Source organism: Aspergillus niger, assembly GCF_000002855.4.
Source record: "Aspergillus niger supercontig An08".
NCBI lineage: Eukaryota > Fungi > Ascomycota > Eurotiomycetes > Eurotiales > Aspergillaceae > Aspergillus > Aspergillus niger.
The window spans coordinates 1,403,439-1,418,231 of NT_166524.1; the positions used below are offsets into that span (position 1 = coordinate 1,403,439).

A 14,793-nucleotide genomic window follows, 5' to 3' on the forward strand; every position below is an offset into this window, starting at 1 on the left:
ACTGAAAAACCAAGAGAACTCGAGGAGAACCAAGATACGGAAAAAGAAAAAAGAGGAAAGAATGATTACTTCCCAATGATCTGCGCCATCAAACCGTCCCCATCTCTCTTCGTCTCGACAGCCATAAAAGCCCGTCCAGTAGTATCCAACCCCTTCTCAGCACGAACATACGCCTCCTCACTCCGGTCAGTCAGAATATCCAAATCCTTCTTTGACAGCAAAGTGGCTGGATCCGCTCCAGCCTCAAAAGTCTCATATTCATCCTGTCCCAGCGCCTTCTTCAAGTCATCAACATCATTGGAGCTAAGGCTACCCGGATCCAACAGACTCCGGAACTTGCCCTTCTGGATAACTAGACGTTCGAGACGACGCTTCGAATCCGCTTTCTCGAGCAGCGTCTGCTCCACAGTTCCCTTTGTCGCGAGCCGATAGACAATGACCGGTTTCGTTTGGCCGATGCGGTGGGCCCGGTCCTGCGCCTGGAGATCCTGCTGCGGGTTCCAGTCAGAGTCGAAGAGGATGACGGTGTCGGCGGCCATGAGGTTGATTCCTTGGCCACCGGCGCGGGTGCTGAGGAGGAAGAGCTTGTAGTTTTTGTCGGTGTTGAAGGCTTTGATTTGGGCGCGGCGGTCTTCTTGGCTGACGGCGCCGTCGATGCGGCAGCAGTTCCAGGAGCGGAGTTGCGTGGCCCAGTCTTGGAGGATGTCGAGTTGGGTTTTGAATTGGGAGAAGATGAGGATTTTGTGGCCCTTGTTGAGAAGGCAGGGAACTAGACGGTCGAGGAGGAGCATTTTGCCTGAGGCTGTGACGAGGGTCTCGTCGATGGAGGTCGGGTCGTCCATCCACGGCCAATAGAAGTTATGCGGAGAGTTGCAGGCAAGTCGGGCTTGCATGATGGGGTTTTGCATCTTCTTTTGAGCGATTTCTTTCTCTGGGGGGGTGGGAGGGGGAGGTTAGCTTTTGGGTGTGGGATGAAGGGGGGCAGGGGGAAGGGGAGTGCTTACTGGCAAGCCGGATGGTTTTGGCTCTCTCTTGCTCTTCCTGTTCTGTCTCGCTGGGCTGTTCGGCAATGTCCAGATCTTCTTCTAGGCCTTGCTCGAGTCTGCGAAGTCTAGAGTTGAATTCGCGGTCGCTCAGCTCCTTGTAGCTCGACACCTTGCCGCGTCTCCGGGATGTGGGCAATGCTGTACTGGCTGGTGTGGATGAGCGGCTGGATTTGAGACTCTTGTTCGGTGATGAAGCTCCGCTAGTGTCGGCGCTGCGTTTCAGGCTCTGAGATCGTGACGGTCTTCCGCTCTTGGCCATAAGACGCTCTGTGGCTTTTTCCTCGAGGTACTGGCGGCCAGTGCCGTTGAGAATTTCACGGTAGAGGTCCTTCTGTTCTGCTGTTAACGGCGCGTACAGGATGTATTCCCGCTTCTTGGGAAGGGATGTCTCAACGTCGGTCTTCACACGTCTGAGGAGGAAAGGCTTCAAGATCGAGTGCATCGTGGAGACCAGCGTGCGCTTTCGGCGTTCCATGACATCCGTCTGGCCATTGTTGTCCAGCATGGACGAGAAGTCAAACCAGCTCTGGAAGCTGTTGAGATCATTGAAGATCTCAGGTAGAAGGAAGTGTAGCAGTGACCAAAGTTCCGTGATGTTGTTCTGCAATGGCGTGCCCGTGATGAGGAGTCTGTTGGCCGAATTGTAGGTGAGCAGTTCTTTGATCAATTTGCAATTCATGTTCTTCAAGCGATGTCCTTCATCCTGCAGACATGTTAGAGAATCAGATTATCCCAGATGGACTTGCGACGGAGAGTAGAACATACCACAATGATATACCGCCACTGATATTGCGCGAGGAATTTTCGATCGTTCATGCAGATCTCATAGGAAGTGCAGACGACAGGAAAATCCGCACTTCTCTGGTCCTTCATATTCATAAACTTCCTCCTGATCGTTGCACGTTCGTCCCTTGTCCCATGGTACAAGACTGTCTTGATTTCCGGAGTCCACTTTGCGAACTCGTCCACCCAATTGCTCACCGTGCTCAAAGGAGCAGCGATCAGGAAAGGGCCAGATATATTCTTCTCCTTGAAGAAAGCAATTAGAGAGATCGCCTGAACAGTCTTCCCAAGACCCATCTCATCGGCCAGAATGCCACACAGTCCGTTCATCCAAAGCGACTTGAGCCACTCCAGCCCCTCCAATTGATACTTCTTCATCGTTCCTCCGGTCACCAACTCCGGCTGCTGGGTAGCAACCAGTTCCTGACCACCCAGTGCGGTTGGATTCGCTTCATACTCATCTGCAGCATGTTCCAAAGCTTCCTGGACCGTTGGCTTATCCTCGTCGACCTTCACATCCGCCTTCTTGAAGTAGCTGGAGATGGTGTTACCATTCGCAGCCGCAGAAGAAGCAGGCTTCCTTCCCCGGCCCCTCCTGGTCTTACTGGTCTCCTGTTCTTCCTCCTTCTTCCCTTCTTCGGCAGTAGCTTCCGTTGACGTGGCAGCTGACTGCCTTGCACTCGTGCGCGTCTGTCGCCGTCCCACCGGCTCGCTAGCACCCTTGGGTTTGGTTTCGGTCTTTTTCACTTGCTTTTGTTGCTGTTGTTGCTGCTTGGCTGCTTCAAGTCTCGCCTCCTCCTGCTGTTTCTTCATTTTGTCCGCCATGATCGCAACGAAGACCTATCAGGAGATAGCAAACACATCAGCAATAGTTCTGCGCCACCCAGATTTTCTCCAGGCCCAAGATCGAACAATCGCACCTCACTAGTGTTCAGAAGGTGCATCAGCGCCTTCGCCTTTACATCCATCCCCTCAATGTCCTCCGACATATCCATCTTGTCCTGCGGCGCTGTTTTCTGATCTTGTCCGGGTTCGTCTGTCATCGGCGTGGACGCCTGCGAAGAGCCTGATCGGGGGGCGAATTCATCCAGGGAATCGGTCCCGGTTATGGGAGTATCTGGATTCGACATCTTTCCACTTCGATTCTGCGTGTTTCACGTGTATCGCTTATAAGCCCTGTCGTTCAGCTAGGACTTCCTTCTGCGCAGTCGATCGATGTCGCAATCGCCTCCCACAGCGAAAACCGGAGCAGAGTTGAACCTGTCCAATTGCAGGCTCACTAAAAAAGCTTATGGTGACTTTCTTTCCCGATGTCCTGCAACTCCGTAAAACAAGAGACGATAATGATGCCCTGTGAATGGGACCAGAGCATCAACTCTGGGCACAGCCTGCACGCATGACGGACGGGCGGCGCGCCTTTGTTCTCCCACGCGGATTTTCGCGTCAGCGCACGGACCATCTTTAAATGGGCTTTTTGCCTTTGACATGAACGACCACTTCTTTCACATGAAAGCACGCTGCTTGGTGTAGCAATGCCAAGGATGTTTCATAGTCCAGGTACTTGTGGGCCTCACTGATCATTCTAACAATGAATCGTTATTTGACAATGCATCGTGGTACTGTTGTATTCAAAATTAGTTCTGGAGGGCCCGAAAGAGCAGTGCATATCTGTGAATTTTCCCGGCACATAAACAATCTAAATCATGCATGGCTGTGTGAAGTGCAAGTTGCTTTCAAAGCACAGCCAGCCTACCCTATACCCTCTATCTTTCCCCCAGTGACGCCTTCGTTGCCTTGCATCGGAACATTCCAAGCATCAAAATGTCTTCTTTGTCCTGCTGATGCAGAAAGAAATCCACGCCGTGGTGCTGACGTTCTTCGACGCCCTTTGCTAAGCTCTAAATCGCTTCTCTTAGAAGGGACTACACCTGTCACTTGCTAAGATAGGAGCGGGAGATGTCTTCCATGGGGAACTCCAAAGGATTTGCCACCATGGCTGAAAGCCGGTATTATCAACATACAAATGAAGAACACCACCGGACCATGAAAGGAGTTCTTAGGTCTCCTTTGTATATCACTGAGACTGATTTGTTCTCTGTCATAAATGAAAGTTCTGTAGCACCATGAGTGCTGGGATACTATCAGGGATATTCCAATCTGCTCTTTATGGCGGCATGATGCCCTTCTGAGATGTCACTGCATTGAATGACAGTTTCCTACTAATCCAATAGAATCCTCTAGGGGCCTTCCAATCAATATTGCATACCACATACAAAGGACTCCTGTGGATTTTGATACCTGAGCTTCCTCGACATATCCATGCTACAACATATGAGATACTGAGGGACAACATTAAACCCTTCAACTTCCGGCTCGCTCATTTCAGTGCAGGCCCCGCTGAAATCAAGCTAAGCAAGAAATAACAACTCTTTCGCAAGATAGACTACGCTCAGGCATCATGGATCGATTGCCCCTCGAACTGCATATACGAATCGGCCGACATCTGCACACCCAAGATTTATACCAGCTGGTTCTCGTCTCAAAATCCTATCATTCCACTTTCACCCCGGAGCTTTACCGCGAGATCATGATTTCGGGAGAATACCAGGAGTCTAACACCAATTCCTACTGGCCATCTGTCCCGGTAACGCGCAAGAGCCGCCCTCCTGGCCGATGTCTCCCTTATGCCCTTAGTGAACACCCAGTCCTTGCTGGTTTCGTCCGCTCACTGGTGTTGCTCCCACTCGCACACCAGGGTTCTCCACAACTCAAACCGTCACGAGCTCTTCAGGAAACAGATTGGCTAGACTCCTTGCTCCCCCATCCGGTGACCAGACAGACAATCCTGTGTTGGCAAAAGGCCCTTGATTCTGACGAAAAACTCGATTCTCGCCAGCCCCTGAGAAATCCCTGGTTCGCCCTGCTATTGCTTCAGCTCAAGAATCTACGGCGTCTTTCTGTTTATTTGCCATGCGAGGAACGCGTGTCTGGACTAAACTACACCTCTGCGACGCCTTATTTTGACAGCGTCATCCATGGGGCAGCAAAACCCGGATCAGGGATCCTCCCCCGCTTGACCCATCTCACTATCAACGAAGCTCACTTACGGTGGCATCATAAGCGGTCAGGTATACCCCTGAGTCAGCTGGCACCATTTCTTCGGATCCCTTCCCTGAGATATATACGTGTTGGGCAGCTCACTGAGAATAATAAGCAAGCTCTCCCTCGCGACTTCAGCTGCGGAATAACCCATATTGATATCGAACAGTGTGATAAAACCATCACTCAATTGCCACGCCTCCTCTCGGGGTGTTCAAAGCTCGAATCCTTCACATGGGCGCTCGAGGAGTCAACACATCATTTCTATAATGACCCGCACAGTCCTGCTTACCACTGGAATCCCAACCGCGTGTATGCTCCTCTTTACGAAGCCCGCTCCACGCTGCGGCACCTTACTATGATATCTTATGAGTGCAGTGGCAACATGTTCCTCTTTCACGATCTGGAGTATCCCCAGCCAGCATACTTCGGGCCCCTGTGTGACTTTCCTGTCCTGGAAACCCTAAACATGCCGATGGTTAATCTAATGCCTTTTCATCCCGGCACACATGTCCCGGTTTCTCCTCTGTGGGAGACTCTCCCAAGCTCGCTCAAGTCCCTATCCATATACGGGTGTCTTTTGCAGAGTTCGCATATGCTCTGCGACGAGCTGGAAGACTTGGCAGCACATTGCCAGACACATTTCCCTCTGCTTAATATGGTGTACATCGTGTATTCCAGTTTTGAGAAGATCAATGGGCAGCAATGTAGGGCCTGTCGCGGCGAACTTTCTCCTAAGTACGATATGGTCAAGCGAGACCCAGTGATCGATGGGCGGCTTGAAGCTTTGAAAGTCAGGTTTGAAATGCTCGGGGTCATTTTGGCCGTCAATGAATCCATGAACTGGTTCTGAACTTAAATTGGTGGTGGTAGCTGGGTATTATATAGAGCTGTCTGAACATGGCTTGTAATTATGATTAGAGCCTTAGCTTCAATACCACTTCGCTGTTTTTTAGGTCCAAATTTACTACCCGTATATTATATAAATTGACTGTACTGGGCAAATGTCCATCTCTGTAAGTGGGTGATCTTCATACTATTCCCATAAGTCCTCTAACTCTAAGAGGCAAAAACTAGAACCTCGTAAAATCTAACTCGGACTGCTCACGGCAAAACGCACTGCGCCCTCTCTTCAAAAACTTCCCGTAGCCCTTCCTGCCCACAACGCCTCCATTATCTCGATCCCAGACGACCTCCCCACGCAGCAGTGTATATCGCGGCCACTGGGTTATCATGTGCCCTTCATACGGCGTATAGTCCACATTGTGATGTAAAGCAGAATTCGTAATAGGGAATGGCTCCTGAGCAGAAGGATACCAGATCGTGAGATCCGCATCGGATATACCCGGGATGATCGAGCCTTTCTGCGGATAAAGTCCGTACAATTTGGCCGGGTTGGTGCTCGCGACTTCAACGAACTTCTGGGGCGTGAGTCGGTTGGAGTTCCAAACTAAGGGCAGGCGCGTTTCAACTCCCGGGCAGCCATTAGGGACGTTTCGGAAACGGCCTAGAGGTTCCTCGCCGGTGACGGCTATCTTCTTTCCGTTGACATCGTCGTCGTAAACGTATGGGCTGTGGTCAGAAGAGAGAATCGTGAATGTCCCATTCTGCAGCCCTGTCCAGATATTTTCTAGGTCGTCTTCACCCTCGCGTGGTGGAGGTGAACATATGCATTTGGCGCCCTCGAAACCGAGCTTTTCGAGGTCTTTCCTGGTCAGAAATAGATATTGCGGGCATGTCTCGGCAAAATTAGGCCATCCGCTTGTCTGGGCGGTGCGGATGGTGCTTGCAGCTACTGGGGAGGAAACGTGGACAATAAGAATTGGTGTTCCGATGAGTTGGCTCAGGGATATGGCTCGGCTGGTAGCTTCACATTCTAGGATTTGGGGTCGCGAAGCGGCATGGTATTTTGGTTCAGTTAACATGCGTCTCTCAAGCTGCTCGGTCATCCAGGTGAGCATGTCGCCGTTTTCAGCATGGACTAGTATGGTTACTCCATCGATGCGGCCTTGCATCAAGACATCCATGACCTGGCTGTCACGTAGTTGTAGAGACTCGTAGGTCATGAAAATTTTGGCTGAGGACACGCCGCGTTCGCGAAGTATGGAAAACTCGTCAAGAACCTCTCTGCTTGGGTTTGAAATCATAAGGTGAAGAGAATAATCACAGTATGCAGCATTATCGGCTTTCTTTTGCGCCTTTTCCAGCGCCTTGACTAAAGATGGATCAGATTTATCCTGGGGAGCAAATGCGATAATGCTTGTTGTACCACCAGCAATGGCGGAGCGGCTTCCTGTCGTGAAAGTATCGGACGCTTGACCCTGGCCTCGCGGTTCAGCCAAGTGGACATGGGCATCAATGCCGCCTGGCTAGTAGTGAACTGTCAGCAAATTGAGATCATCGCTGCGCAAAGTGTTTGGATCGAACATACCATAACATATGCACCCTCGGCGTCAATAAGTCGAGATGCACGAGCTATAGCCAGGGACCGCGCAGGAGCAAGTATAGCAATCTTGCCATCCTTAATTCCGATGTCATACCGACCAACATCGGCGGCCGTCACGACGGTGCCATCCAGCACAACACAATCAAACGAAGTGGTGAGCATTCTGGGTTCCAATGCGACTATTTCAGCTTATGCAACCCTCTAGGGAGTGGACTAAGGTATTGGAATCGTAGAGAAGAAGATGGATGTCCTGATGTGTGGTGCAGCGATTTATCGTTCAGGTCGAAAACAACGTGATACCATCAAGGATACCAGGCAAACAATGGCCGGGCATTCAACGTAAACCGCACAACTCGATCTTGACAGACCCAACTATCTCCAGTTCAGTTTGATCAGTAGGGGATGACCTTATGCGCACTATGGACCCGTTTTCTCGGTGCTTTAAACTACCTTTATAAGCCTCCCAAAAGTATCCAGAAACTCTGGGAGACTATCGCCAGATCTATCTCCGAACTGAAATCATAGGTGCTGGTGGCTGTTAGATCCTAGGTTGGAGGGCTTCAGCGTACGTAGGCCACCACTGTTGTCGAATAACCAAGTCGTCCAGCCGAGCAAAACAGGTTTATTGCCCGTTGCAGATAATATCCCCATGGTTAGGCCAGCGTCATGTGGCGTCGCGGTGATTAAGGTTATCGCTTCAAGTACCATCAACTTTCTTGTGGATACAAGTACCTTCGTACACACTCTTACTTGAAACTGAGCACCTGGTCATCTGGGCCTTGTAGGTATTATGTACGCTCAGTAAGCTTGCCGAGAAGTGAACCCACAGAGAAGGGCACAGCCAGCCTAACAAATCAGGTATGACACCGCCGAGAAGAATCCTCTGATTCTGCGAGGGCTCTGGTGGATACACGATTTCAGAGGGATTGTGCATACTCCGGTAGCATCTCGCCTCTCTCCTGGCAGGCTATTATCACGGTGCAATACTCCTTTAATCAGGCCTCGGTCACAAGCCCCAATTGGCTGTCCTTCCTCCTGTCTCAATAGCATTCGGGGCTAGATAAATTTTTGGCTGGGCTCAGTTGGAGGCCTGTTGTCAGCTCGGCACTTCGAAGTAGTGGCTCTTGTCGACTGCATCTCTCGCCTGATGTCAATGACCCGTTCATCCGCTTGTAGGAGTGGGCCATGATTGCTGGCTCAAATGGCTTGAAATCGAGTAATGGTTCCACCCCAGCTCCTGCCTTTCACGTATTGGATTCTTTGCCACCTGTAAACTGATTAGGTATGCTTTTTCGAATTGAGAAGAGTTGCCCTTGTGCCGACCATATCCGAAGAAATAAACCTAGCAGGCCGAGGACAAGGTCAGCAGGCCTCTTCGAAGTGAAGAGTAATGGCAGTACCCGATGAGCAAGGTTTTGTCCTCGAGACGCTCTTACCTGGAGGTCATTGAGGGGTCGCTGACTTGGATCATGAATCCTGAACCTAATGGGCTATAGGCCGCATACCTAGATAAATGAGATGGGGAGCGCAAAGATGAAGAAGTGAAGAGACGGAGAATGAGCAAGGAGATCTCCTGTGAGTCGTGGAATAAAACCACGCGGCGTGTCCTGGCTTTGTCTTGCGCACCCCAGATCCACAATTGTTTGAAGTGAGTGCTGTCCTGGGCTCTCCTTGACCTCGCGTGCTTCTGGCTACTTGTAGTTGCCAATCTTGGACTTCCATCGCCAACAATATCACTCTCGATGGGCTCGCAGTCGTCGGCTTAAATATGTAAAAGCCTTAATCCGCTGGGAGCGGCTACAAACCTAAGAAAACCAGTAATAGAGATATGTCCTTTCGGACGGAGAAATTCAAAGATCTAGGTTGTATGATGTAGCTCAGATCCATTTTTGCGGCCAGTTATTCACTAAGGTCGATAATACTCTTTGCTGCGTGCAAATTACATTTGATGATGGAGCACACCGGGAAATATGGGCAAGGTAAGTGATGAGGAGTCTTCATCAGCAAGAGTTTACTCCTAGCAAATTCTAGATCTTCTGGTCAGTCTGATTCAGGTACCATTGCTCTGGGGACGGGCACACTCGATCTTCCGTCGTAATTTGCGTCCTCACTAGAAAGTCTTATGAGCGGCTATACAGGTAGGAGTACGACCTCATCATAGTCGTCGTCGTGGCTATCCTCACTGTTGTCATCCCCATCGCTCGTTTTATCCGGTGCGTGCACTATGTCTTCTTTGGAGACTGATGATTCAACTGAACGTTTCGGGGGTGTTCCAGGCCTCGGGTCTTCGCTTGGCACCTCATGACCAGAATCCTCGTCGACTGATTCTCTGAGGTCCTTCCTTGCTTCCAGTGGGGGCTGCAATGCTCTGCTTACACGTGGTGATTGTTTGTTCTCATCTGTGGGAAGACACTCTGAGCTTGTGGTAGATACTGCTGTGTCTGGGGTGGCTTTGGGGGTCCAGATAATGGGGCTAGAGGCTCTCCCTGAATCGGATAATGTAACATACGTGTTGTCACTGCTTGGCTTGGGAGGTATCCCTTTACGTACTTCCGATGCTGAAGTTCCGTGTCGTGGGTCAAGCCTCGAAGAAAAGGCGGTTTCGGCTGCACGCCTGTCGGTTATGTTTTCATAAGAAAACCTGGTCAGAGGAACGAAGGCTGCATTATGAGAATTCCTGGCGTTGGTTTTGTTGCCGTGGCTATTATAAAACGTTCCAAGGAGTGGTCGTGGCTCGTTAATGGAGAGACTCGTCAGAGGCATTTCCCAGGGTTTCAATGCCAGTTTGGAATATCTCCATCTCATATCACAAACATGAGCAGCTTTCTCCGCGCCAACACTCAGGCGACACGGTTCACTCCCGCGAGGGTCATGATACACTACCTTTTGTCTGGGTTGACTATCTTTGTGGCATTGCCGGGGCTTGTTAAAACGGAACTTGTGTAGGTACTTGTTCCTCTCAGAGTTCGGACAGTATGCCGCCATTATTTCCGCCTGTAACGTGCAGTTATCATTCGGGTCAGGCACATTGATGTTTGTATCCTCCCCTGCCGGTACATCTGCATTAATCGTTGCACTGTCCACAACGCGTTGCTGGGTTCTCTGGTCACCATCTAGACACGGCTCAATGTCATGGTCTTCGAGTGCCTGCCAAGCAGACGTACCATTACCCCATTCTCCTGCATACTTGCGGTCGAGTCCACGCGTGCGCAGAAACAATTCGGCATCTAGCAGCTCACTTGCCTGGCATAATAAAATGTCCGAGTTGAGATTATCCTGTAGTTTGCCGGAAATCTGACGAGAGATTTTGCTGAAGATACCCTGGTGAGGAACACGATTATGTCCACGTATAGTATTGTCGACTCGCAGGAGTGCCCTCAGTTGCCTTTCTCTCATATCTTCCAATTGTAGATCTTCCTTCCTAGCTTGCTGATCCCACTGGCGAATATTCTGCTGAATTTCCTCACGCTCCCCTACCGTTAGCCCCAGTAAATGGCATACGGTTGGCCAGTTGAATTCTTGGAGCATATTGTCGATGATCTCAACTTGAATTCTTGGGGAAAGGTCGCCCCATTCTCGTGGTCGGGAAGGAGGTGGTGCCGAAGAAGTCTATGTAAAATAAAATTTGGTTAGGAGATTGGTGGTTAGAAGATGAAAAAAGGGGGGGAAAGCCGTTTATGCTCAACGTACCTCTATATTCTCCTCGCCAGGGGCATCGGCCATGATCTCATCCACATCGCTGTCCATTAGATATCTTTCAATTGACGACTCCCGGCCAATATTAGCAAGAATGGTCATATTTCTCCTGTAGACTGGGTTAAGGTCCCCATTGCTTAAGAAACAATTTTCTCCTGATTCTAAGGGTCTGATCTGTACGCCTGTATTTGCCTCCCCCACACGCTTGTCCTCGGTCTTTTCATCACCTTTCTCCTGCTTCCTGGGGCGCTTGGAGGGGTCTTCCTCTTGCTCATTCCAATTTTCCGTTTCTTTATGGCGTAGGCTGAGGGGAGACGAATGATCTAGCGTCGGAAACGCTGCCGGAGGTAGGTTGGGATCGAACTGAGTGCTATGAATGCAGTCCTGGTTTTCTTGATTTTGTGGTGCACGTAAAGATTTCTGTGTACATGGACTGTAGAACTGGTCTTGGTTGAAGCGCTTCGGTGGACGAATGCTGCTTCGAAGTTGCATGGTGCTCTTGGGTGAAAATGGAGTAAACATTGCTAGAGATATGTAAAGTCCCTGTGGAATAACGATGAGATGCTAAAGTGTCATCAATCTGATGTATCAGTTCATGGAGTGGGAAGGTGAAGGTGAAGGCAGAAGTAGTGGCATTGAGCAGGGCAGTGAATGCTATTTCATAGTTGACGGGCTGAAGGCGCGCCTTCACTCGGCTTCACAGCAGCTGTTCTGCGTGATGAACTTCTCAGGGAGAAATCCGGAAAAGAAGACGAATAGAAATGAGACATATATATCGATGGCCTTTACATGCGACTTTGTATTTTTCCTTGGATTCTGGGGCCAGATGTTGACTTTACGAGGCAATAAAAGCACGGCGCCTTCCATCTCGGTATGGTATCTGATTACAAGCACATCATGCGTGAAATCGCGAGTAAGAAGAAAAAATGGAAGACTGCTATTTCCCACCCTTACTCTCTCACTCATCGCCTGCTACCAGGCTAGATCTATCTATCTCCTATGGCAACTACTAGCGGATAATAACATTAGATTTCAGTCGGCCGAACGATCCTGAAACGGTGCCAACGGCTTTCTCTCCGGGTCCAAAGTCCCAATCTCATCAATATCCATGTCATCGGTATCTTGGCTATTGGTTCGCTTCTTCGAGGAAGACGATGTATCCAAGATGCTGGCTCGGCGCACTCTTTCGACATCCCGTTTGGCCATGATGATGGCCTCAAATGCCAACAGTAACTGCGATGCCGGCTCGTCCACGATTATGCTTAATCGCTGCGACTGGACCAGGTCCATTGCCTTCATTGGGCTGATATTGAGCATCACCATCAAATAGGCCATCACCACCACAGCCGACGAATGGTTGCCTGTTTCACAAAATACGAGAACCTTCTTCTCGGTGCTCTGGCTCAGGCCAAGGGGAGCCGAGGAAGCGATGTGTTCGTTGATGCAGCGAATTACACTAGGAAGCATGCCAGTGAGTTCTTGATTGTCTCGATAATCAACAGAAGTTGTCATTATATCAAGCGCCGCGGCTGCCTTGCTGCCGGAGAGAAGACCTGCCTTGGCCAATCGACTATGTCGGATGCCTAGGAGCAGGGTGAATCCCTCCTGATTAAGCCAACCTCTGTCCGCGAGGCAACTCCAGGGTCCCAGGTGTAGGAAGGGAAGTATTTGATGGACCTGTCTGCGCTTCTCGTATCTCCAATCGCCACCTGGAGAGTTTGTATTTTTGAAGAGACTTATGTTGACCTTGTCAAAGAAACCAGACGGAACAAACTCCCCCTCTGGGAATTGATGCACAGCAGGGTTATCAGAGTCACAATGGTGTGAGTTCACATCCTCGAGAGTCGACCACGTGTATACTGAAGGCTGCAGGTGGGATTTCCCCGAGCTGTACTCTTGAGTTGCAGTGTACTGGGCGTTGGCGCTATGGGACATGGGATGCTCCGCCGGATGACATGGTTGAGCCATTGTTTTCGCGGGGGCTTGCGTGCACAGCACAGCCCAAATTCAGTTATAGAAAACCAATGACTATTTCGGGCTCTGCTAGGGAAATAAAAGCTTGAAGATGTGAAGTGATTCGGGGAGGAGGAGGAGGGGACCGTCCCTTATAAAGTGGGACTGGGTCAAATTTCAGTGAATTGGGCCTAGTCGTTAGGGGAGGCGGAGGGATTCTACTCCAACCATTGTAGGCCATCTCGTCATGTGTTTGTCTTGTTTCTCTTTCACTTTCATTGTGTGGCAAGTTGGTTTCTTCCTTATCTCTTTGTAGGCTTCCGAAGCCAGTGCACTTTCTTTGCTCACAATCTCGTATTTTCGGATAATGCCAGCTTACCAGAAGGGGCATAGTCCTCGGACAGGTTCGATATTGGTTCACTCCGCCGGAGATTCTTCCCGACTCGTCCGGCTTTTGTTGCTTCTCGACGTATCTCTATGCCAGAAATGGCGACGCTCTAAGTAGCAGTTGGCTTGCTCGGTTCTATAGTCACAAGGATGTCTCCGACTGGACAATTGCTGGGCTCTTCTGTGAGGCTTAATGTAAACAATACTTTGTGCCTCTTTTGCTTTATGTTCCTGTATCACCCGGAAAGGAGGCTTGGGTGTTGGGAAGGGGGGGAATATCCCGTGGATCGATAGTAAACTTTGCAACCAGCGACTGGGGAGCTCCTGAGCTGCTAATGATAAGGTGAGGGATATGTTGTCGAGATGATGTATACACGACCGGGCTCTCGCCTCAGGAAATAGAGGATATGACTACCCATTGCCTCGATTTTGACGTTTTCTGGTTAAATACTTGCCCCAGCAGGCATCGAGAATACTAAATTTCAGTCAACTATGACAGTCTGGTCTGCGACTGATCTACGGTGGCTGGATCTCGGTTGGTGCACTCTAATACCACCACCTTGTCACTCGGTAGGATTTTATGGGATTCTTTCAAATTCGTTCTTCTTGTGTGCGACATTGCCCTGGGCGGGTTCACTGCGTAGATTCAATCGTAGGTGATACTAGTGGTACTGATATGTTTATTGTCGTGTCATTCAGCGGATGCCATTTGCGGGACATCATTGGAAGGCGTTGCCAGGATATATAATCTGCTGTGCCCGTGTACTGGAGAGACACTGAAACAACGCCGACCATAGTAGTGCTAGCACTGACAGAGCACATATACATTCAAGCCGTCATCGGGGGTCACAGAATTTGCCTAGTAGCATTCACTACAATGTGCTGCAAATACTCCGATGATGAGAAATATCTTGGTCCGGTACAACTCTTCCCATGTGTACCCGTCACTACCCGCACCATCAAAATAACCCCATCAGAATGCAACATGGGGAAAGCTATCTCGAAGATATCCATTCCTAACATGATACAAGAATCCTGAACAAAACAACATCACAAGTCAGTGTGGCCGAGTGGTTAAGGCGATAGACTAGAAATCTATTGGGTTCGCCCGCACAGGTTCGAGTCCTGTCGCTGACGATCTTTTTTTGTTCTTTTTGGTTCCAATCCTTGTTAGCCACAATCACCCGGAGGAGTGGACCTGGCGGGGAATTGACTACGCAGAAGGTAATAATTCACGGAGATAGGACTGCAACTTGTGCATACTGGCAAAGTAATTTTGGTAAAGATCATGAAGAAACCCCTTTAATAACTGCCAGAAAATTGCCTTCTTTTTGACGACCTCCACTGTCACTTGAAACACTTATTCCCGACACATCAGACAAC

General features: G+C 49.8%; 7 protein-coding genes and 1 non-coding gene across 8 annotated transcripts; 3 read left to right on the forward strand and 5 right to left on the reverse strand.

Annotated features, from left to right (window-relative positions):
* Window positions 1-65: 65 nt before the first annotated feature.
* On the reverse strand, window positions 66-2,959 carry An08g05920 (uncharacterized protein; the record flags this gene model as incomplete). The annotated part of the gene is made up of 4 exons (XM_059749095.1): window positions 66-929; window positions 1,156-1,749; window positions 1,812-2,669; window positions 2,750-2,959. The coding sequence occupies 4 exons, from the start codon at window positions 2,957-2,959 to the stop codon at window positions 66-68; spliced, it is 2,526 nt and encodes an 841-aa protein (XP_059604073.1).
* A 1,034-nt stretch (window positions 2,960-3,993) lies between these two features.
* Window positions 3,994-4,210, reverse strand: An08g05930 (hypothetical protein; the record flags this gene model as incomplete). Its single annotated transcript, XM_059749096.1, has 2 exons — window positions 3,994-4,045; window positions 4,128-4,210. 2 exons carry the CDS (start codon window positions 4,208-4,210, stop codon window positions 3,994-3,996), a joined length of 135 nt encoding a protein of 44 aa, XP_059604074.1.
* Window positions 4,211-4,287: 77 nt separating this feature from the next.
* On the forward strand, window positions 4,288-5,781 carry An08g05940 (uncharacterized protein; the record flags this gene model as incomplete). The annotated part of the gene is made up of 1 exon (XM_059749097.1): window positions 4,288-5,781. The coding sequence occupies one exon, from the start codon at window positions 4,288-4,290 to the stop codon at window positions 5,779-5,781; it is 1,494 nt and encodes a 497-aa protein (XP_059604075.1).
* A 220-nt stretch (window positions 5,782-6,001) lies between these two features.
* Window positions 6,002-7,536, reverse strand: An08g05950 (uncharacterized protein; the record flags this gene model as incomplete). Its single annotated transcript, XM_001392675.1, has 2 exons — window positions 6,002-7,297; window positions 7,360-7,536. 2 exons carry the CDS (start codon window positions 7,534-7,536, stop codon window positions 6,002-6,004), a joined length of 1,473 nt encoding a protein of 490 aa, XP_001392712.1.
* A 1,968-nt stretch (window positions 7,537-9,504) lies between these two features.
* On the reverse strand, window positions 9,505-11,562 carry An08g05960 (uncharacterized protein; the record flags this gene model as incomplete). Its single annotated transcript, XM_059749099.1, has 2 exons — window positions 9,505-10,983; window positions 11,065-11,562. 2 exons carry the CDS (start codon window positions 11,560-11,562, stop codon window positions 9,505-9,507), a joined length of 1,977 nt encoding a protein of 658 aa, XP_059604076.1.
* Window positions 11,563-12,102: 540 nt separating this feature from the next.
* An08g05970 (uncharacterized protein) lies at window positions 12,103-13,038 on the reverse strand (the record flags this gene model as incomplete). The annotated part of the gene is made up of 1 exon (XM_001392677.1): window positions 12,103-13,038. The coding sequence occupies one exon, from the start codon at window positions 13,036-13,038 to the stop codon at window positions 12,103-12,105; it is 936 nt and encodes a 311-aa protein (XP_001392714.1).
* An 864-nt stretch (window positions 13,039-13,902) lies between these two features.
* An08g05980 (hypothetical protein) lies at window positions 13,903-14,207 on the forward strand (the record flags this gene model as incomplete). The annotated part of the gene is made up of 2 exons (XM_059749100.1): window positions 13,903-14,041; window positions 14,110-14,207. The coding sequence occupies 2 exons, from the start codon at window positions 13,903-13,905 to the stop codon at window positions 14,205-14,207; spliced, it is 237 nt and encodes a 78-aa protein (XP_059604077.1).
* Window positions 14,208-14,466: 259 nt separating this feature from the next.
* tRNA-Ser (AGA) lies at window positions 14,467-14,547 on the forward strand. Its single transcript has one exon. It is a non-coding gene; the product is annotated as a tRNA-Ser (tRNA).
* The last annotated feature ends 246 nt before the right edge of the window (window positions 14,548-14,793 follow it).